This window comes from Tiliqua scincoides, chromosome 7 (genome assembly GCF_035046505.1).
Source record: "Tiliqua scincoides isolate rTilSci1 chromosome 7, rTilSci1.hap2, whole genome shotgun sequence".
NCBI lineage: Eukaryota > Metazoa > Chordata > Lepidosauria > Squamata > Scincidae > Tiliqua > Tiliqua scincoides.
Genome location: NC_089827.1, coordinates 75,002,551 through 75,024,259, shown reverse-complemented (window position 1 = coordinate 75,024,259; position 21,709 = coordinate 75,002,551). Strand labels below are relative to the sequence as shown.

General features: G+C 39.8%; 1 protein-coding gene across 2 annotated transcripts in view; it reads right to left on the bottom strand.

The window, feature by feature from the left end:
- The window catches only part of ZFC3H1 (zinc finger C3H1-type containing), a 35,179-nt gene that overhangs the window by 1,158 nt on the left and 12,312 nt on the right, over positions 1 to 21,709 (bottom strand). For both annotated transcript variants that reach the window (XM_066633859.1, XM_066633860.1), the window contains exons 11-33: positions 21,206 to 21,324; positions 20,804 to 20,950; positions 19,787 to 19,961; positions 19,476 to 19,607; positions 18,065 to 18,613; positions 17,862 to 17,971; positions 16,445 to 16,576; positions 14,852 to 14,973; positions 13,194 to 13,295; positions 12,925 to 13,044; positions 12,125 to 12,308; positions 11,239 to 11,425; positions 9,561 to 9,740; positions 7,969 to 8,206; positions 7,409 to 7,514; positions 6,825 to 7,023; positions 6,139 to 6,233; positions 4,614 to 4,724; positions 3,916 to 4,020; positions 3,657 to 3,822; positions 2,387 to 2,487; positions 1,526 to 1,627; positions 876 to 915 (exon numbers count right to left, since the gene is read on the bottom strand). In XM_066633859.1, coding sequence (XP_066489956.1) covers positions 876 to 915; positions 1,526 to 1,627; positions 2,387 to 2,487; positions 3,657 to 3,822; positions 3,916 to 4,020; positions 4,614 to 4,724; positions 6,139 to 6,233; positions 6,825 to 7,023; positions 7,409 to 7,514; positions 7,969 to 8,206; positions 9,561 to 9,740; positions 11,239 to 11,425; positions 12,125 to 12,308; positions 12,925 to 13,044; positions 13,194 to 13,295; positions 14,852 to 14,973; positions 16,445 to 16,576; positions 17,862 to 17,971; positions 18,065 to 18,613; positions 19,476 to 19,607; positions 19,787 to 19,961; positions 20,804 to 20,950; positions 21,206 to 21,324 — 3,522 coding nt within the window. The remainder of the gene's footprint in view (positions 1 to 875; positions 916 to 1,525; positions 1,628 to 2,386; positions 2,488 to 3,656; positions 3,823 to 3,915; positions 4,021 to 4,613; positions 4,725 to 6,138; positions 6,234 to 6,824; positions 7,024 to 7,408; positions 7,515 to 7,968; positions 8,207 to 9,560; positions 9,741 to 11,238; positions 11,426 to 12,124; positions 12,309 to 12,924; positions 13,045 to 13,193; positions 13,296 to 14,851; positions 14,974 to 16,444; positions 16,577 to 17,861; positions 17,972 to 18,064; positions 18,614 to 19,475; positions 19,608 to 19,786; positions 19,962 to 20,803; positions 20,951 to 21,205; positions 21,325 to 21,709) is intronic.

Genomic DNA, 21,709 nt, shown 5'->3' with positions numbered 1-21,709 from the left:
ACACAAAGCAAAATGATAATGCGAGTCAAGATTGTGTATTCTAATGAATGGCCCAAAACCAAGTCAGAGAAGCACTTTCTTCTCTTATATTTCTGTAACACAGCTGAGGGACAGGCAAGATGTGGCATGATCAGGGGCTTTTGCTGGACTTAAGAAGCTTTCATTTCTAAAAAAAAATGTGGATGGCCTAAGACTCTAGGGAGAACAAAGTATCATGGGAACACTTTGAACGCTGAAAAGCAAATTAAAGATTTTCCATGTGCTCCCATTTCAGGTTGACTAGTTTATTACATCATAAACAATGCTACAAACATGTGTATTGCATGTGGCCTCAAACAGTCATCCTGATCAAGTTACTCAGAAGTTTCCGAAGAGCCACAACAGAATTTTCCTGGGACGGATTTAAAGTCACCACTATAGCTGTTTTAAGACTCCTCGGTTGCACATTAAATGCAGTCTAAGTGATATATGAACAAGAGGACAGGATTATAGTCACTTCCTTTACATATAACCAAGTCTTGTGCCTGCACGGCACAAAGAACTACTTCAGCTGCAGTGGTAAAAACTGCTGTTTGTGCTGGCCCACCTAAACCAAGTCTGCCTGTAATTCTGTCAGAGCTCCTGGAGGAAAGAGGCCCAAACCCTGAACTCCTTTCCTCTTTGTCAAGCAATAGACAGATCAGCACAATTTCCGGAATGGTGAAGCAGTCACCGGATGTCAAACTCCAGAAGAGCTGCAACCAGCCTTAGCAGAAGGCTGCTGCTATCATCCCTCCCACTGCTTCTTTTAAGAGGACGCAGACTAGACTAGGGAGTCCAGGAATGCAACAAGCCAAGAATTTTTACAAGTAGCAATTTGAATAAGCTTTTCTCACCTCTCTCTGTCCCTTTAGAAAGCACTCGGCAGCAATGGCTCTGAGGGGAAGAAATAAAAACGACTTATTTTTGCAGAACTCTGAATACCTTTATGGGCAGAACACTGAGTAGGGAATGGAACTATAAGAGTCCTGGAAAGTAACAGACTAACTCCCAATGATGACAATCTATAGTGAAGAGAATAAAAAAGATCCATTTCATAAACAATCTTACATGAGCAAGACATTTCAGTTGTCCCCATTATGTACAAACACTGCAGACAATGATCAGTTCATCACCACTGGATATTGCTATTATGATATACAAAGGGGAGGGTAGAAAGGAAGAGGAGACAGAAGTCAATAATTTAATGACAACACATTCCAAAGTAGCAACAATCACATTTGTCAACATATTTCCCTTACTTATCCACACAAGGCATACTTACTTCTGGAATATTTTTGTACGGGAGAGCGAGAGTCCGCATTTTATGACATAAGTGCCAGTTAGCTTTCTAAAGCTAAGTTTGACGAAAGACCGCAACAATGAAAAACTTCCCTAGCATAAATCCAATTTCAAGGCTATTTCAGATTGATCTCTGAGAAGCAAACATTAAGGATCAGTTTAAAAACAGACAATATATATGGCAATAGGTGTACTGTTGAATTACATTTTCCAGATGGCCAGGCATGTTGGGATATTATATGTAAACATCTTGGCTTGGAGTTTCAGAATCTGAACACTGCTCTCTTCCCAATATTGCTGCAGCAGCCTGCAACGACAAAGGTGCAGAGAGAAACATGTGAGCGTAATTGCCAAGGGCACCATTCTCGAATGCCTTACAAACATGTTGAGCAGAAGCAGTTCTTAGACACCTTGCAGAAAAATTACTGCAGATGAAACCAGTTTTGGTTCTGACATGAAAAGTGCTTACAGTAGACATCATGCGATTTTTTTTTTGAGTGGGTGGGTGTGACACATGTGTAAAAATCTAGATCCTCGAGTACACATTTCATCACAGTAGCCAATTCAGCCCTTCAATAAAATGTTCAAAAGCACATGAGTAGAAAAGCAATACTAGACCAAAATGTCTCAAAAGTTAAGGGGCAAGCATTATTTAAAAGATCCATATCCCACCTCTTCCCTATAAACCATCTGGGGCATCATTCAATAATACACAAATACAAATTATGAGGTTACTATATTCTGAAAAGCCTTCCTGAATCTTCCTACAAGCAGAAAGCAAACACCAGTTCTCTATCTGTTCTCTTCTGACTTCCAATTTATCTGATATAAAGCCAAATGGCTAGACCTGCTAAGGATTTTACATCACTCACTGCCTTCCCCTCAAAGAATTCAGGGCTTGAGCTCCCCACATCTATTTACAATCCAAAACTAGGCATGTCTACTCAAAATAAGTCTTACCAGAGTTCAATGGGACCCTACACTAAGATTAAAATGAAACCTTAACAAGATGATATGGTAATAAAGAGAAAAGACAATTGCGTACATGCACCATTAAAACGTTTACCTGAATGCCAATCCAGGGTTAGCTGGCATATTAGAACAAAATCGTTCCAAGGCTTTGGAATGCTGGGACTTTGGAATACAACTCAAATAAAAGGAAATAACCTGTAAAAGATTAGTTTTTTAAAAAAAGAATTAGACATGTAAAGAAGGATGGTTGATGGAAAAAACTTAATGAAGGCAGTCCTAGACGATAACACTGCCCAACCATAAAAAATTGTTCTGGTGCTTTGGAACTTTAGATCTGTTCTTGGATGTATTTGGGGCACTGATTCCAAAAATGGCACCGGTCTTGCCCTATCTGCTCTCATTTTGGAAATACAGCATACCCACCTTAGATGCTGATGTGCAGACAACCAGTTGAATCAGCATCTAAGAGCCCAATCCTGTGCTCCATGGCACAGCTCCGTGCCACCGAGCACTGTCGCAAATGCGCCGTAAGGCACGTTTGCCAGCTTCACCGCCGGGCTCCCGCTGGTGCTGGACTAGCGCGGGATGGTCGCCCAGCTTCCACAGCTTGGCAGTCTCCTGGACCACCAAGCAAGCGAGGGTGGGGACAGGGGCAGGGAGGAGGCGTTCCGGTGAGGGGGGAGGCTGGTGGAGGGCGGGAGGAGGTGTGCCTGGGGGAGGGAGGGAGGCGGGTCCGTGGAGCTCTGCTCAGCAGGATCCAAGTTGCTCGTGTAGGGCTGCGCACCCTACACGAGTGCCTTTACCTTACCACCGATGGTAAAGTGAGTAGCCCCACTTTAAGACTGCTTACCTTACTCGGGGGGAGGGGACGAAAGGGAGGCGTCTCCCGCAGTAGCCCGGGAGGCACAGAATCTGGCGGCAGCCCTTTTCGGGCACCCTGGGCAGCTCAGGACTGGGCTGTAAGGTGGCAATGCCCTATCTCCAAAATGAGAGCTGATAGGGCAAAACGAATGCCATTTTTGGAATCAGTGCTCCAAATTTTACCCAGGGGAGGGTAAAAGGCTGACAGAAGAACCCCCCACCCCCACCAAGGGCAAGGGTTGTGAGAACACCAGTTTTCTGTAGTCCCCCAATCCAAAAGTCTTCAAAGATGCTTCTATAATTGCTCAGAAAGTGGCTTTTATTGGTTTATCAGCCTAATACAGATGGGCCAACTAGAAAGTACTGCCACTTCTTGAAGTCTCATTCCTTCGCTTACAGGATGGCTCTTAGTTTATCATGGCAAAAAAAACTCTACAATTACCTCAGCATGGCAACTTCCATATAAAAGGGTCACAGCTTATGAATTGCCAAAATACTCCTACCTTGTTATGAAACTCATAGTTGGTCCAGTAATCAGCCGTGCTAAACGGAATAGGGTAACGGGTGGGAACCGTAACTAGGCATCTGTTCACGAGATCAGTAAAGAGCTTGAATTCTTGGACCTGACTGTTGGATCTGACAACTCTGCCATTGACAAAAATAAGGTAACTGAAAAACATAAATGAAACCCCAATATTAAACCTGTGAATGCATTACTTCTACAGCAGTACAGAGAAATAATGTCTAGTCATTTAAACTTACTCCATCCAAAGGTGCTGAACTATTTCCTCTTGCATAACTGCTCCCAAAGCTGCCTCATAAGCATCAGCTGCTTCTCTAGAACTTCCATGAAGAGACTGGTACAAACTGAGTTTAATAAGAAAGAACATAAAAGAGTGTTACCTTTCAGAAATATGCCCTTACTCAAGATAGAAACAAAGGCAATTCAGAAGCTTGGCATTATATGCAACTAAAATGCCAAAATGGTTTAAAGTGTGCCAAGGCTTTAACACTTTCAACTTTATTAACTTTGTGCTGTTAAGCATACACGTACACCTTCCCTGCTGGCTTGTCAGCAACCTGTGCTGCCGCAAAGTGCTTTATGGCACTTTTGCAACAGTCAGAGGTGGCAGAATACACGTTCTGTCAGTGCTTCCTCTGAATAGGACTGGGCCACAAATTTTGTAACTCTTTATAAGACTTCAAAAGTAGAAGGACAGAAATTGGTGGGGGGAGGAGAGGAGCAGCTGGACCATGTAAGCAATCCCACAGTACATTCACAACAAACACAAAATTTTCTTCCAGCACTAATGGTAGAAGTTTCCGAGGAGCTTGTCAGAGTGAAGAAGCTCTCCCAAAAGATTTGTTCTACTATAAAGATAAATTAGAAATTTAGTGTAAGTAAGCCCACACACAACCGTTGTTGCAGTATTAGAAATTCAGATGCTGGAAATACTTACCAATATATTTGCCACAAATAAGGCATTTGCTGGTTTAAGATATCTTCGGTAAAACCTCCTTTATACAAAGGTGGTGTAAATTCAATTGGCATAGGAAAATTCAAAAAATACCTAGAATAAAAAGACCTTGTTCCATGTCAAAATATTAATCATACAGTAACAACTATAACCTATCCTACGCAACAAGAATTAGTTGTGGACACACATTACTATACTGCAGGGGTTCCAAAAGTGTGTGTCACGATACACTTTCAGGGGCAATGTGCTATGTCCCCAGAGGCTGCTTCTACCTGTTCCACGAGGCATCGCCATCTTGGGTCTTGCAAGATTTTGCGAGATCCAAGATGGTGGTGTCCAGCTGAGCTGGGAAGAGGCTGCAGGGACATCGTGACCCAGGTAAGTTTGGGAACCACTGCTGCTTACTTGATATCTCAGATATCTCTGAAATAGATGTTACAAACATGTGGTAACACTGAAAATGCTAACCATGTATTTAGCTTCCGCCCTCTGAAATGTGAAATTTATGTCTCAAAATCACAATGTTTTGCATTTCCCCACCAATGACAATCAATTATGGGGGGGGGGGTGTCAAATATGTTGTGCACTCAACAGCTGTGCTAAACATTTTAGAGAAGTGACAGGAAAATATTAAATGTGCGACTGCTGTTTTTGGCAGCAGTTGCATTTTTGTTTAATATCTAGTTTGGTGCCAAGAGAAGGTAAAATACAGAAGACAATGCAGCAAGTCAGCATTCAAGAAGAGCTTAACACACACATTCCTAATGCAGACTTTCTGAGTCACACAACCCAACAGGATGGTTTGTGATGAGGGATAGGTACACAGCTCCTCCTTTCAACAGGAGAAGTGGATTGCTGGTCCATTAAGTCACAGCTACTCATGAAGGACTCCATGAGTCACATGGAGCCTGTCCTGAGAACCTCAATATCTACAATACCATCTTCAGCAAGTTTGTACTGTCCATTTCAGTTGGCATAAGGTGGTGCTTGCCAGGCCAAATTGCACAGGAGTTAATGGAACCCCAAGCAGAATGGCTTGAGAAGTCATGCTCCCCCAGATCATACTACATGCTGTTTCAAAGGAACAGCTTTAGGCTATAACCCTATTCACACTTTCCTGGGGGGAAGCTGTACTGAACACAATTGGGCATCTGAGGTGACATGTATGGGATTGTGCTACTATTCTACTTTCAAAGCATATAGCTGATTGTTGCCCAACACTGAAGAAATGAAACAACCACCATATTTTAATTCCCTCTATCAACGGCTTTTCATGGTCTGCTTAAGTCTATAAAGGCATAATCAGTGATCATGAAAAGACATTTGCAATTCTTAGAAATGGGCAAAGTACACTGCGAAGCAACAAAAATCTAACAAATCTAAAAATCTAAAAAGGTAAGAATTTTTATAAATACTCTCAAATTTCTTAAACCAAAATATTTTAGTGAATCTACAATCCACACAAGCAGGTTGTCACATTAACTTTTTTGTTATACGACAAACTTACCGTAACACATCCACAGGATTATTCTCTTGATGTGCACATTCAAAGAACGCAGCAACAAAAGCCTGCAGCAATGGAGGAATGCTCTCTGTTCTATCCTGCCATTAAAAAGAGTACAGTTGACATTTAGCCTATAATACAAGATATCCAGCACAATTCATATTTGATACCCTTTTAAAATGGCTCCTTGAAAGAGTCACTTTAACAAGTTGTTAAATAGAACAGAACACAAAGGGAAATTTCAGCCACTGAACAAAAGCAGAAACATAGGAAGCCTGAATGTTCTGCACATTTTCTATGGTGCTTCAAGTATTTAATGTGGAAGGATCAACCTACCTATGGTAGGAACATCCCTACCTGGTAGAACATCCCAGATCAGATGCACCAGTTCACTCTTATATAACATGAAATAAGTACACAGTGCTAAGCGCAGCTGCCTTTTCCGTGAGCTTTCTATGCCACCCAATGAGCCACACAGTTCAGACCCATGTTGCAGCTTTTCAGTATTGTGGATCAATGACAAGGCAACACACAAGTTCAGAAACTCCTGATTGAAAAGCTTGGTTTTTCTTTCAATATAACCTACTTCAATATGCATGAATTCAAAATATGCTGAATGAGTTTGCCATTAAATATTTGAAAAAACCCCAACTTTGATACATAATGAATCATATCAGTTGGCATTTTACCTGCAAGATGAAGAATTTGCACATAAAGTAGAAAACCTGGGCATTTTGAGGGTTTTTCTCAAATGCCGTAAGCCATACATCACAAGCTCTCTCAATCTGCTCTGTCTGTAAGTACAAACCAACCAGAGTTTCCAACAGCTGACAGTCAACAGGGTTCAATTTCAAGATCGATTTACAAAGCTCAATTGCAGCCTCCCACCTTGAATTAAAAAAAAAATAAACACGGTAAGAGACATACTCTTGAACAATAGACAAGCAAGTGGTCACATAAAGCATGAAACCATCTAGAGCAGCTATTTTCAAATTATTTCGCTTTTTAGACATCTCTGAACCTTCCCTTTTTAATTATTTTTAAACAGGAACCTCTGCCTTTTTTTTTTTTATTATATTCCTCTATGTAAACAGAATCATTTCAAATTGCTATGTGAGCACATGGAACTGGGCACAGTGGCAGCAGAAAGGGCAAGGTTCAACAATGTATTGGAACAATAAGTGTGAGGTATCATTGAACCATTATGCATTTTTAGGTGTCTTCTTCCAAAGCAGTCTACAGATATGTCAGCTTCCAAACAAAAAAATCTTACTTTCCCAGTAGTTGCTGCAAAACAATCATATTTCTGTACAGTGGAAAGCAAAGCACTATTCTTTCATCAGCTGCAGTATCCTCACTTGTACACGACTGGATGGCATCTAAGGATACAAAATGACATCGATGACAAATTCACAAATACAATCTTTAGCCTCAGAATAAGCTCATGTTCGCCAAGCTACATATTAATATGGTATTAATATACTCAGCAAAGAGCAAGACGCATAAACCATGGATTTCAGGCACTGTACCTGAAGCTAATAGCTAGGGAAGAATTTTAGAACTTTATTTTTAAAATGAACATACAACCTTTAGAGGAAAATAATTACAAAATATGTAAGATTGTCCAGCAAAACTGGAATTTAGGTTAATTTGGCTATTCAACCTTTATACTAGAAAATATATGCAGTATAAATAAAAATCAAGTATTCAAATGAACAACTTGGGAAATATACTGTGAAAGGTGTGGCACTATCGTACTATTGCTCTAGATGTGCCGTTAAGCATTCATTCCAAGAAATGAGATTAGTGGCCATTAGTAATCAGTCAGATTACCTTCAAACACAGCTAGCAGCATATCCGGATTAGTTTTCACATCCTCCATTGTTTTCCATGGTATTAAAAATGGCTCCTTCTTCATCAGTCTTGAAGGGTTGCTATTGGCAGGATCATAGAATTTAAGAGGGAGATCATCAAATTCAATGAGATGAATGTAGGACAGCCATGCTAAGCAGCGGTCACTTATGGTGAGGTGTTGCACTAGAACCTTGTCATCTTCTGATTTCAGGGCATTCTGTAAAGCAGAAAATGACACATGTGTAAACTAGACAATGTAAGACAGAAGGCTAATGTTCTATAATATGCCCAGTCCAGAAAGAGTGTTTTGGGCAATACAGAAACTACATTTACATGCCATATACACAAATTTATAGATAATATCCATTTCCTTATCTCTTGACCTATTAAACAAAGAAGGATCAGGAGGCACAAAGGGTTATTAGAGTCCCAGCTTCCTAGAAAACCGACCAAACTGCACCACTTTTTAACAGCCCAATCCTATACATACCCACTCAGAATTTCTATTAAACTGAAGGCAGCTTAATTCAAGCACAGGATTGTATCTTAAGTTTTATCTGCTTTCTTGGGGGTGGATGCATGATCAGGACTGGGACCAAGGGGGTGGGTGGGTCAGAGAAAAGATTTAACCTTCTGCCCTCATAACAGTCTTATCAATGGTACGTGTGCTTACCATTCAAATAAAATTAAGCACACAATAGGCAATGACATGAGTAATGAATTGGGTGTGCCATTTGACCCTTGCTAGACTTGATGTACAACCATGCTAGATTCTTGCTAGACAAAGAAAAACTTTGTATTGCCCCAAAGGCTCCTGGGCATAGCTCAAATTCAGGTGCACAGCGTGCCTTCAGTCATGCATCTCCTCTGTACATAATACAGTGGTTGCCACAGACCAATTTGGTGAACAAATGGGCAGGAGGTCTGGTCTAGAGAGTAGAGCCTCTGTTTGCCTGAAGATAACATCCAAAGGTCGCCAGTTCGAGGCCACCAGCACCATGAATGGCGAGACCTTGAAGCAGCTGACAAGCCAAGCCAAGTTATTCCACCTGCTCTTTGGTGTGAGCGAAGAAGTGTCTTGGCCGCCCTTCAAGTGAGAGATAAAGGAGCTGCTTGTCAGCCTGCGTGGGAGGAATCTGGAGGCCAGAAAATGCTACCCGACCACAAAAGATCCATCTAAAATGTTGTGCAGTTCTTGAAAGATAGAACCTTTCTCCAATTGTAAAAATCGCTACGGGGATTTTGAACAGCCTGCCTATGTAAACCACCTTGAATTAAAGTCTGAGGAGAAATCTGACGACCAAGAAAGGCAGTATATAAATACCTGTATTATTATTATTATTATTATCTTTTCTTTCCTGTAGCACATAAAATAGCTCTAAAATGCCTTCCCTTTCTGAATATTAAAAAAAACAGTCCCTTTCACTGCTACTCTCCTCCATTTCTTTACTTGGGTGGGAAAAAGCATTCATCTAGAAACAAAAATTGCTAATAGATTATTGATGAATGGCAACATTGATACTAAGTGGAGGAAAAATACTACAACGTAACAAGACATCAGAAACAAGTACCTGGAATAATGCAACTGCATTTTGATATTTTCCAGTAAAAAGACTTAGGTGAACTCTATACAGCAGCATTTCCAACAAGTGAAAGGACTGAAGCTCACATGTTGGAGTTTCCATCAGGAATTGTAGTACTCTCCCACACACGTAATCCTTTCCATCAAAGGAGTTTTCCAGGTTTAGAAACTGGAATGACATTGAGACACAAATACTAACACAGAAGGCTTAATAAAATCTCTTTTTTTGTTTACACATTTACATTCTACTAGCACTCAAAATTATACTTTCTAAAGTGTTTCAATTATTTCTCAAAAAAATTATAGTATGTTGGAAAAAAGTTGTAGTGCTATAGTTACAGTGCTAGTATATAAAATCTAACCTATCAAAAGTTCTCTAAAGTTCTTTCAGGCATGCATAAGTCACACCCCTAATACAAGCCCATCGGAAACGGTGGGGGCGGGGCTGCTCAGCTGTGAGTGGCTGCTGCCGCCCCGCCCACTTCCGAGCATGCTCGGCTTGCAGTCCTTAACCCTCACTGATCCTTGTCTGGTAGGTTCCTAGTTCCCAGCCTGGGATCGCTTCTCATCAAAGTGAAATCTCTCTTTTCAACCCCCTCGCTCTTCCAATCCCCCCTTTCGATCTTCAAACCTTCCCGCTTTCCTTCCCCTCCCCAAATAAAACGCTTCCTATTTTACCAGTCATCAGGACTCTTAAAGTTGCTTCCATGCAGTTGGCAAAAAGGGAGGGGAGAAACAAGCACACACTTTACTTGGCCAGGAGCAGAAAAAGGGGACTGTTTCGAAAGTGATTTATTAATCTTGTCGTTTGACTAAAGAGGAAAGGCTGTATTTTTAAAGTGATGAATCTTGCTATTTGAAGGGAATACTTATCAGCCATTGATGAAGTGATTGCCAGCCCCATTGACTCTAATGGGACTTCCTTCTGAGTAGACATGCATAGGCTTGAACTGTGCATCTCCTAGTACAGGAGACAAATCAGCTTCCTAACCAAACCCTTATCAGCTCTGATATATTTTCATGGTCTAGTTTTGTTTTCCCCACCAGCTGCTGGAAAAATTTAATTTCATTAAATTAATAAAGGCTTCAGTCCGATCCAAGGAGAATGGGAGAAATGACTAGTTGGATTGGGGTCCACAGGGGTGTGTGTGTGTGATGTTGGTCAGATTGGTTGTTCACAAAGTTCATTTGATAAAACAATTCTATTGGTATGCTTACAAGGTTTAAAAAAATGAGTCCTCTTGGACCAGCCAAAATCTACCTACTCCAGCATCCTGTCTCCAACAGTGATCAGCAGCTGATCATTTATAAAGCATGTACATTGCTGTGTATTAATAATATATTTTTAAGATCTGCATTTAATGATATGATTAATACAATTAATATTAATATAGTTAACATATTTAATATATTATAATAGATATAATATTACATTTAATATAGTTAATATTTCTGGCCACTTCCTGTTTAATGATGTCACTTCCAGCCCTCAGGAACACGATGGGGAGTCATGGCCAACAGCCATGGGGGTCAAGGGAGCCACTGCCTGGAAAAGTTTGAGTACCACTGCTTTAATGTACCAGGGAGTACAATGTAGTATGCGCAGTTTAAAAAACCATCAAAGTCTGTGTGCACTTTGTACTTGTAAGATTTCCAGAGAAACTTACAGTCCACCATATTGTATAAGTAGGGGCATATTCCACTGCTGTCTCACACATTTCTTGCACCTCTTCCCTGGTTCCTCTTTTTGAAAAGAGCTTAAGATAATGACACCAGATTTCAGAATTTTCTTTGTTTTTTTCTAGTGCACGGGCCAGAACATTTAAACAGGCATCCAAGCATTCAGAAGATGAACTGCAAAAAGCACAGAAACAAAAGAAAGCACCATTCATTTTCACATTTTCAGTGGAATGATTCATTTCAGAGAATCTTCTCCCTGTCCCTGCTTTCAAGTGACTTTTCTTTCACATTAACACAGTTTGAGAAACTGAAGCAGTGGGGAGAGGCAAGAAGAGCAAAAGAAAGTTTACAAAATAACTCTTGGGCACTCGTGGACAGTGTGCTGCAACTGTGGTTTACAGCCCATATTCAGAAGAACACCTGCTGGAAAGATAAGCAATCTTGTGAAAGTTGTTTCTGAAATGTCCGTTCGCTGCAGAGGACAGGTATTTCCTTCCTTGTTCTTGACTGCCACAATTTTTAAAAAAAATGAGCAGACCACTTTATTCCCCCATAACTCTGGAAATAAATTCAGTTGCATTGTTTAAAAAAAAAAAAAAGCAAATGAATCGTCTTTATATCACTTTTACTCTGAAATGAAACGTTTCTGAGTTAAGGTATAAAAATATTTTATTACTCTTACTCTGGACTGTGTATCACAAGAGATCAAATCAATTTTTTTCTGATTGCTTTTAAACAATAAGCTATTTATGGCTTGGCCAAAGAAACAAAGGGTCCTTTGATGCTGGTGAGAAAACTCAATTACAATGGCAGGGGTGAGCAGCCTCAGACAAGAAGTGCAAACCATTTGTTTGCATAGGAAACATTACTCACCCTTCATTTTGATTCAGATACTTGTATGCCAATTTGATCCAAAGCTGAACATTGTAAGGATTCTCGAGTACACTGGCCTCCAGGTTAGAAATGTCATCTGTCTCATTTGTAAAATACCTAACATCATCAGGAGTCACGACAGCATCCAGAGCTGGAACATTTATTTTGTTCTCTAATGAGGGAACTACAAATAAAAGCAATTTTTTTTAAAGTTGCCACAGTTTTCTTCTTTGAATCCAAACTCAAGCTAAGTTGAACAAGTGTGTACTGTACTTCTGTGAGAAAGGTGTGGATGCACAGATGCATCTGTGGAGTATAGTGGTGAGGAAGAATGTCAATGTTTGAAAGGGGGGAGCAACAGTTTTCATAGGAATGGGTTTACCTTAATTATGGGAGTTCCAATTTGAATGAGTACTACTACTAGTTGAACTAGTGTGCTTTCTTTGAAGCAAGATGAGAAGCTATAATAAATTCTACTGAAACATTTATTCAAGATTATAAGTCTGATTTTTCAGATTCTTATAGGATTTACTGCTGAACATTAAGCGCCATCAACACCATATATTTAAGACTCTAGTTATTACTACCCAACCAACTATTAAATTATATGCTTTATCTTCAGAATTCAACTATTGCAACTGCCCCTCTATAGGCACAGCCCACAAAATTCCCATAAGCTTTCCCAACCGTTTAGTAGATATTTAGTTTCTCTTATGAGTCCAAAAGTGTGAAAGCACTTTTCTGCACAATCTGTGTGATTCCTCTAACACTATGATTTAGTTGCACTATATTCAAGTTACCATATTTAATAGGGCCAGAGGATTGCTCCTCTTCACTGCTGCAACCGCTGTCCAAAGTGGGTTTTTTTGAGTACTTCGGTCCCCATTTCCTTTTGCCTTTCCAAGTTGTAAATGGAGGGGCTGTTAAGCAAAAAGAATAATTGGAACCAAACATTTTATCATTAAAGCAAAATGTATGTGTTTTACTACAATGTTTAGCTGCCGCTATATACTGTTGTAGCGAACACCAGATAGAAAAGCAATGCTGAGGAATCCTAAAAGTTACGTACTGTGACTTTTGCTTTCATTTATGTTGCTCACAAGAAGAACGGCCATCTGATCCATTGACATGCGGTCTTTGTTCACACCAAAAAGTTTTTCAATGTATTTTTCTGAAACGGGATGGTAGCAATGTCCAAGACAAATGTTACTCAGTATTTGAGCAAGTGCAATTCTATACCCACGAACAATTACTACAAAACTTTGAAAAAAGTCCTAAGACTACGAATAGTTCTACTTATACGTGTTTCATTTCTTTAAGCAACCATGTAAAAATACCTGTCAGTTTCATAAAATCTTACCCATTGTTAAGATTACATTGTAAAGGATTTAAAACAGCTAAGAATTAGAAAGATACGTTTTCCTGGAATAATACAATAAGAATAAGGACAAAACTAAACACTTGTTTCCTGCCTCAGAAGTTCCCAAACTGGGGCATCATGACGTCCCAGCCAGAAAAGCCCTGTTTCTGCCTAAAGGGCTTTAGTGGGGAGGGTGCAAGGGCAGCAATCATGCCACTGCCAGGGATGGAAGGGGGGTTGAACTTACTTTTCACGGTGCCAGCCTATGGTTCCTCAAGCCTTGGAAAGTCTAAAAATAGAATGGAACTCACTTCCAGTTTTGGATTGTGAAACCAGAAGTGGGTTCTGATCTTTATTTTCAGACTCCCACAGAGAGATCATGCCACTACCTTTGCCCTCCCCCACAAAGACTTATCCCAGTTCTCAAACTCCAAGGGAGTTTGGGAACCACTGTCCTACCTTGAAGCTTCCTACATCAACATTGAGATTAATGGTTTCGATGAAGACAATTAAGGGATACGGATGCAGAACTAAATTGCTTGCCTGATAAACAAGCAACATACAGTCACTTCTCTTTATATGCAAATCTGCTATCTTCTATGGGCAGAATTGCCACATACATCTTGTTATCTGCAACTCTGTTATTATCTGTGAATACTGTACTGGTGAACTCAGTGCAGCTACAAGCAGGCAGATGGGGTGAGAGACGTTGTAGGAGGAGAAGAGACAGTGGCCTTCTTGTGAGCAGAAGGCAGTGTCGGTGCTGTGTCAGGGGAAGAAGAGGAAGAGACAGTATATTGCCAACAGGGAAGGGGATTGGGGTAATTGTACCCAGTCAATTATACAAATTCTTTTAGAAAGTTGTGGACAGGTCAGTTTTCTGCATTGAATGGACATTGGGATTGGCTCGTGGAGAATCATCAGACACATTTGTGTCTGCTTCCAGGCTTGCTCCACCATCTTGGTGACTCCAGCTGAACCTTCACAACCCTGGTGATGATGCGAAGTCTCTGGAAGACTACCTGAGGGCTGATCTAAGGAAAGCCCAAGGAAGAAGCCAAGAGAAAGGTGGAGAAGAAGGGTGAAGCAACTTCCTCTCAACTGCTGAACTATGAGGCCTCTTTGTTGGGTCAGCAACCTTCAACTAGTCGAGGGATAGCCAGCATGAAGGAGGAAGCATCAGAAGTTGATGAGCCCTCACTCAGATAAGATTCAGGTTCACAAAGTTCATAGAGTGTATGATGAAGAGGGTCCTCTGGAACCCAACCCCATTTTTCTCATCGGCTCAATGATTCAGTATCTGCTAATTCAGTATCTGCTAGGTTTTCAGGAACCGAACCCTAGTGGATAACAAGAACAGACTGTACCTGTGGCCGTGCTAATCTCCTCATCAGTATTCTTTTCTGAACAGCCTATCAAAGCTAAATTGTAAGAAAGAATATCTTCAAACAGTTGCCTTCGGCTGAGAGTGCAGTCTTTCATATGTTGCCTAGAAAGAGAACAGAATCCAACTATAAGGCAGCCCATTCATATAAAAATCCTAGTACACACTACTTCAAAAGTATGCATGAAGTTTACACTTTACATTAAATTAAATTAAAAACAATTCCTGAAAGCATTAGTACTTAGACTTCCAAGCCAAGCCTGCATAAAGCAGTGGTTCCCAAACTGCGAGCTGTGGCTCCCCGGAGAGCTGCAGAATCCTCGTGAAAAACCCGCCATCCTATACAATGTATAGGATTGCAGCCCTAATGGGGAGATGCAGCCAATGGCCCAGTAAGTAAAGGGAGCCACCACTGAAAATGTTTGGGAACAACAGGTAAAAAGGAAAGTGAACTCTCTTGCCAGCAAAAGCACACATGCTCACCCCTAATATTCAGATGCCCTGAATAATTCATGCAGGGCTGATTTCAGTAATCTTGGCATATAGATTACAACACTCTCCTTGAGGTTATATTTCTAGAAAAGCTAGGCAAAATTTGAGTGGTGTGTCAGAGAATGATTTATCCAATCCTAAATGTTTCCTAGTTGAAAAGTACCAAATATGTCAACTTGGTTGGGCTGTCACTGACCACAAAAAACGTTTTGGGGGCTGGATCCAGCATGCAGACCACCACTTCACAATCCTCCAACCAATAGTGAGCAAAAATAAATTCAGGTGAAGGTCCCAGGTTTAATCCCTGCTATCTCCATGCAGGGCAGAGAAAAATCTCTGTCTGAAACTCTGGAGAGCTGCTGCCACTCTATTTTGACACTACTGACTGAGATGGGCCAATTGTCTGATGCAGAATAAGGGACTTCCTATGAAATTCCAAAGAATACTAACATAAAAACAGAACAAAGTGTAGCATAAGATTAGTGACTAGTCTTAAAGGATTATTGTAAACATTATTTAAGCACTCCACAAATTAAACATGCTCTACAAAAACAAAAACAAAAACAAACTAAAGCCTGTCCTGTTTATGTTTGTTTTATTTATTTATTTATATTACAAAAGCTCAACTCCAAATCGTCATCTACAAGAGATTCAAATTATGGATCCTGAAGGCCAGCAGGCTAAATTAGAGACTTTACAGTGCAACAACATCTAGGCCACACTGCTCCATATGCCAGCTAGCTGACAGTGCAAGGGACTGCCTCTGTGTTTTCCATTCAGGTCACTCATAAAACTTTTCAACAGTCAGATCAGTTTCTAAGGAAGATTCACCTCCACAACCCTTTTGGAAGCCAAATGCATCATTCCTCTGTAGGCAGTAAAAAGCAAGATCCCAAAGTTCAGCACAAGAATGCTGAAGGAATGCCTTATTTTTTTTACAGGTCACAGTTCGGGCAATTCAGCAAGTTCCTTCTGCATAAACTTAAGCCAATGACAGTATCTGTCTGAATTCCAGAAGCAACAGCCTCTGCAGAAAATACCGATCAACTGGAGATGGTGGCAGGGATGGAAGGAAATCACTCACCACGGACAGTCATCATCATTGCATGTGCCTGTCAAATCAAATCGGCAGAAACACTGTTTTGGCTCAATCATATTGCTGTAGGATACTGAACTGAGGCAAAGCTTTTCTTTTGTTCGAAAATACGGACTAAACCTAGGTTAAAAGAAAACAAAATGTTAATCTAAGTCAGGATGCTTAGTTCTTTGCTTAAAACCAAACCTGCTGATGGCACAATCCTTTGCATGTTGATGCAGAAGTCCCACTATTTTCAATGAGAATTGCAGTCTAAAACTACTGACTACTACATCAATCTTACATTTCTGAAAATCATAAACAGAGATGTAGCACCACCTGTTGTCCAACAGATAATACACGTTTTCTTTCATGCACAGAAATCTACTCGCCACTAGATCACTCACCACTAGATCAGCTAAAATGTGAACCTACCAGCTGGGATGATGCACAATCTAAGAACTGCATGCATTACCCCAATTCATCTCACCACAGCATGCAGTGCAGTATTCCATCCCCATTCGTCTGCTTTTATATCAAAAATTAGAATGACACTGCCAGAACAATGTTATTCAATGCTGTATATTATAATGTTGCTTGTTTTTTCTACTTGGGTATGTACACATTAACCTACACCCAAGTACAGTTATGCACATCTTTCACTTAATGGAGACTGATCTGTGTATACAGATCATTCACTTTTATACATCAGTCACATGAATGCAGCTCCATTCACACAGAAGTGTACACCTGGGTATAGCATAACATTTGAACAGTCCTATTGTGGCTGCCACATGCAGGTTACCTAAAACTTACATTTTCTAGAGCAAGAATATAGGTAAAATGTGGAATCATGGCATGTATCCCATTCAGTTTGGTACAAAGTTTCATTACTGACTGCCAGAAAGATAAGTAACATCTGGGACATCACCACATTGGGAGCAAAATCTACTTTAGCCCCAAAGCTATACACTGCTGTTTGCATTGACAAGGGTTCGTCTCCACAGAGCAAACAGTGGCACTACTTGAACACTCATGTATGCAGGGATCCATTGCACCCAACACGCCCCATCCTTGTCAATTACGACAACAGACATTTGCTAGTTCAGAATAATGGATTTCTCATGCAATCACCACAAAAGCAAGAAGAACTTAATAGCATTATTAGCTCTTGAGCCTAAACTCCTTGTCTGAGATGCCCATCAGTAGAAGCGAACATTCCCACATTACACATTTTTCCCCAGGTTACTGATACAACTACATTTCTGCAATTCTACTCCAGCACCAATCTACTGCTCTCTCTTAGTGCCCCACCGTTTCATATAAAGGCTTTTTCTATTGACTGTACAAGAACCACCCACACTCAAATAAGCCGTACAGCTTCATGCCCTTTTTGGCACACTCCCTTTAACAACCCAGTATTCACCTGTAAGATTTAAAGACAAGAAGTGGGCTGTGATATGGTCCAAATGGATATGGCTTCCCTTCTGTTTGTTCATTTGGAACAGTGAAAGAGTCAACATTCACTGCTATTTCCTGGAAAAAAGGTGCATATACAATTTTACCAAGGATTCAAATCACAGTGATTCATTTAAAGAACACATTTTACTATTTAACACACCACATTACCTGACCACGCAACATCTCCTCACTAGAATGCATAAGAGCCATATTTTTTCTCAAGATCTCTTTCAAGCCATCAGCTTTCACATAAAGTTTCTTCAGTTCATCAATATTCAGTCCTAGAAAGAGCTCTGGTTGCTCAAGAGTCTTTTTAGCAAGTTTGTTTGTAGCTTCTTGCTTGGGGGTGTCCACATGCTTAAGATTAGGTTTAGTAAAAGAATTTGATTCTCTGAAAGATCTCCTTCGTTCTCTGCTGGAGTCAGACAAAATTTCATCATCAAAATAATTCTCTTCAGTATCCAAAGTCAGTTTGTCTTGTGTTAGATCATGAAGGGAGGGTTGAGGTAGTGTAAATTCTAGTTCCTCTTCTGTAGTGGGAACAATATTGGATCGGTCCTTCATCTGATGTGCCTGGGCCTCTTTTAATTGCTGAATTTTCAGAGCATATTCATACTGCAATTGCTGCAACCTTTTTTTCTCCAGTGCAATCAGTTCTGCTGAATGCTTTTTAGGGCTTGATGAAGGGGAATTATCCAGTTTCAATATTTTGTTTGGCTGCCATGAAACACATTCAAAATGTTTAAGTTTAGTCATCTCACACTTGATCGGCTATGTTCAAGAGAAGTTCCTCTTACCAAAAAATTTACATGAAAAACAGAAACTGCAACATAATTATTCACAAGTCCAAAGGAATATTTGAGTTTCAATTAAATAAAGCTGTATGTGTGCTTCAAAGAGAACAACTGCTAAAACCCAGTTAAAAGCAGTTATAGAACTTGGGTTAAAAGTATTATGACACAAATGAAATAATGATTTTAATAACAAAATCTAATGGACACTGAACTTTCTCAAAAAATCGTAACAAAAAGTTCCACAACAAAAAAACACAACTTGCAGCAATCTTCAGAGAGAGCAACAAGTTCAGTCATACTGCTGCTAGTTCCACTGTTCACATGCCTCAACACAAGCGCAAGGCCTTAGATCTAAATCACCAGGATTTGAAGAATTACTGTAAGCACACCCAAAACTAAGCCATGCTCAAAAGAATTTGTTATATGTTCTTTAAACAGCAGATTCCTTTAACGTTTCAAACCACCTTTCCAGGTTACTTCAGTTTCAAAAGACGTTTGCCATATAGTATTTGTGGGAGGTGCCATTTGAGACACAAACCCAATGTTTCCTATACTGAAATAGTTGAGCAGTTCCTTTGAACCTGGACAATAGTCATCATTTAATAATCTTTTTGCCTGTATCTTAGGAGCTGAAAATTGCTTTAACCTAACAGATATGTCTGGAAGTTCATTTAACTTTAGTGTTAATCCTTTTTTTCCTCCTAGCCTACAATCTGAAAACAGCAGAATTGTCTTTTTATGTACAGTTATTGCTTCTGTAATACGAAAACGTTTCATCAACTCACTCCAAAATGATCGTGCTCAAATTTCCGCTTTCCAATTTCTTTGCTGGCCAGGGCTTTTGCTCGAGCAAGCTCCTCCCCATACTTTAATGCCAGTGCTTTCTTCATTGTTACACGTTGTTGAACTCTGTGAATCTGAAGCATTTCAACATTCTTCAGAAAATGCTGTATTTGAACCATAATATATTTGTGAAGTAAATAAACTCATGAACTTAGCCCTAAAGACATCTAGTAAAAGTTTTATTTGCCCTAGAAACAACTGCCACACCAGAATCAGTATTTACACAGCTATTAAAAAGGAAAGCCAAATTTACTTGTTCCTGAAGCTTCTTCAAAAACACCTTATTGGCATTAAGTATCTTCTCAGTTGCTTGCAGCTGCTCGTTCAATTTGGCAATCTTGCTTTCAGCAAGACGGACAGACTCTTTCTTCTTAGCCTCTTGTTGCAGAAGGTGTTTCAACACAGACTCATCCTTCAACAACAGAAGTCTGAAGAAAAGAGAACATTTCTCATACATTCGCTCTTGGAGACAAATCCCACAGAACACCAGAACTGTCCCTCAACTCCAAACTCTTTGAAGTCCAGGCACTCTCATGGCACCTTCACCATATTTTAAGCTTTTTTCATAATTCAATATCAAAATATTCCTCTTAAAAGCAGAGCTTGTCAGTAAGATTAAGAAAAACAGAATAGCAAACAGTGTAGAAATGGCACTGTGCAACTGAAATCTCAGGGGCCTGCAAAGTATTGTTACCCATGTACCGTCAAGTCAATTCTCACAACCATACTCTGTTGATAACCCAAAAAAACTGAAGAAAGATTATAACAAAAGTTTAAAGCAACTAGTCATTTGAAGAATCTGAGGTAGTGGTTGGAAGCATTATGAGCATTTGTCAACAACCTTTTAACATCTAAAAAAAAGTGTCAGAAAGAAAGCAGTCATTTTGCAAGGGACAGACTATCAAAGGCCTACCCTACCCTTCCATACCAAGCCTTGCCATTAAATGTAAACATTAATTAAAATGTGTATATTCCCACCTTCCATCCTTCTCTGCACTGGGACACCCAAGATGCCTTACAGCATTTAAAAACACACAATAAAAACAATAGATACAACAATATTAAATCATGAAAAGAACCCACCAGAAAGAGTTAAACGTCAGCAGTAACCAATCATGGAAGAAACTAATGAGAACAGCACCAAAAAGCATACAAAATCTCAAGGATGTAGGAAAAACCGTCACGAAGAGGAGTGGGGAGAGCGAAAAAAGGAAAAAAAAGATTTTCAGCCCTCAATGTGTTCTTTAAGTTACTTGTGTTTTTTACTTACTTGTGTTTTTTAAGTTTTGCTTCTGCATCTGTAACTTGTTTTGTGACTATTGCTATTCTACCAGCTCCATCAACTTCAGCATCAGAGTTCACTGGTGATGAATTTGCCTTCAGGGGCTCAGATATGATCAAGCGTTGTTTCTCCCGACTAAAAGATTCAACACACAATGTTTTTAGGAGTAAATTTTAAATTTGTTCAGGTTACACATATTTATGAGAAAAAGAAATCATAAGAATAATTTCCAAGAAAATACAAATCATGTTTGTTACCACAGCCCATTTAATAATTTCATAGTTTCACAATATAATTTTAAACTATGAAAGAACATGATTTTGTTCACCAATAGAGCAGTGGTTCATTCAAGTGGTTTTCAGCACTGTTAACTGCAAAATGCTAATATACCTGGCAATTTCCTCTTTTAAGAGTCTATACTCTATCTTTTTTTCTTCTGGTAAGGCTTCAGGGGTTCTTATGGGATTATTTTCTTTTTCTGACTTTAAAGGTGCTTTGGGCTTTGATGCCTGTAATAAATAGATCCAAAACAAAGTATTACACATAGCAATTTAAATAGAGTTTGAGCTGTTAAACAAATATAAATTGGATTCACTCTGAAGATGCTTTCTGTGGAATAGGTACAAGAGCAAGCAAGTTAGAGTTCCTCTGACTTAACAGGAAGGTGCAACCAACTTTAACGTACCCTTACAGGAACATTCCAACGCAGTTCTGAGACAGGCCCTCCTTCAATAAAAAAGGTGACAGTGAAGACACCTGCAGCTCTGACAAGTGTCCTGTTCATTAACTGGGAACCCAAGGGGCCAGTACAGTCATGTCCTGAGCCAATTTCACCCTCACCAACTGGCTATAGAGGGGTTGGGGTAAGCTGTGACTCTAATGATGCAGAGTCAT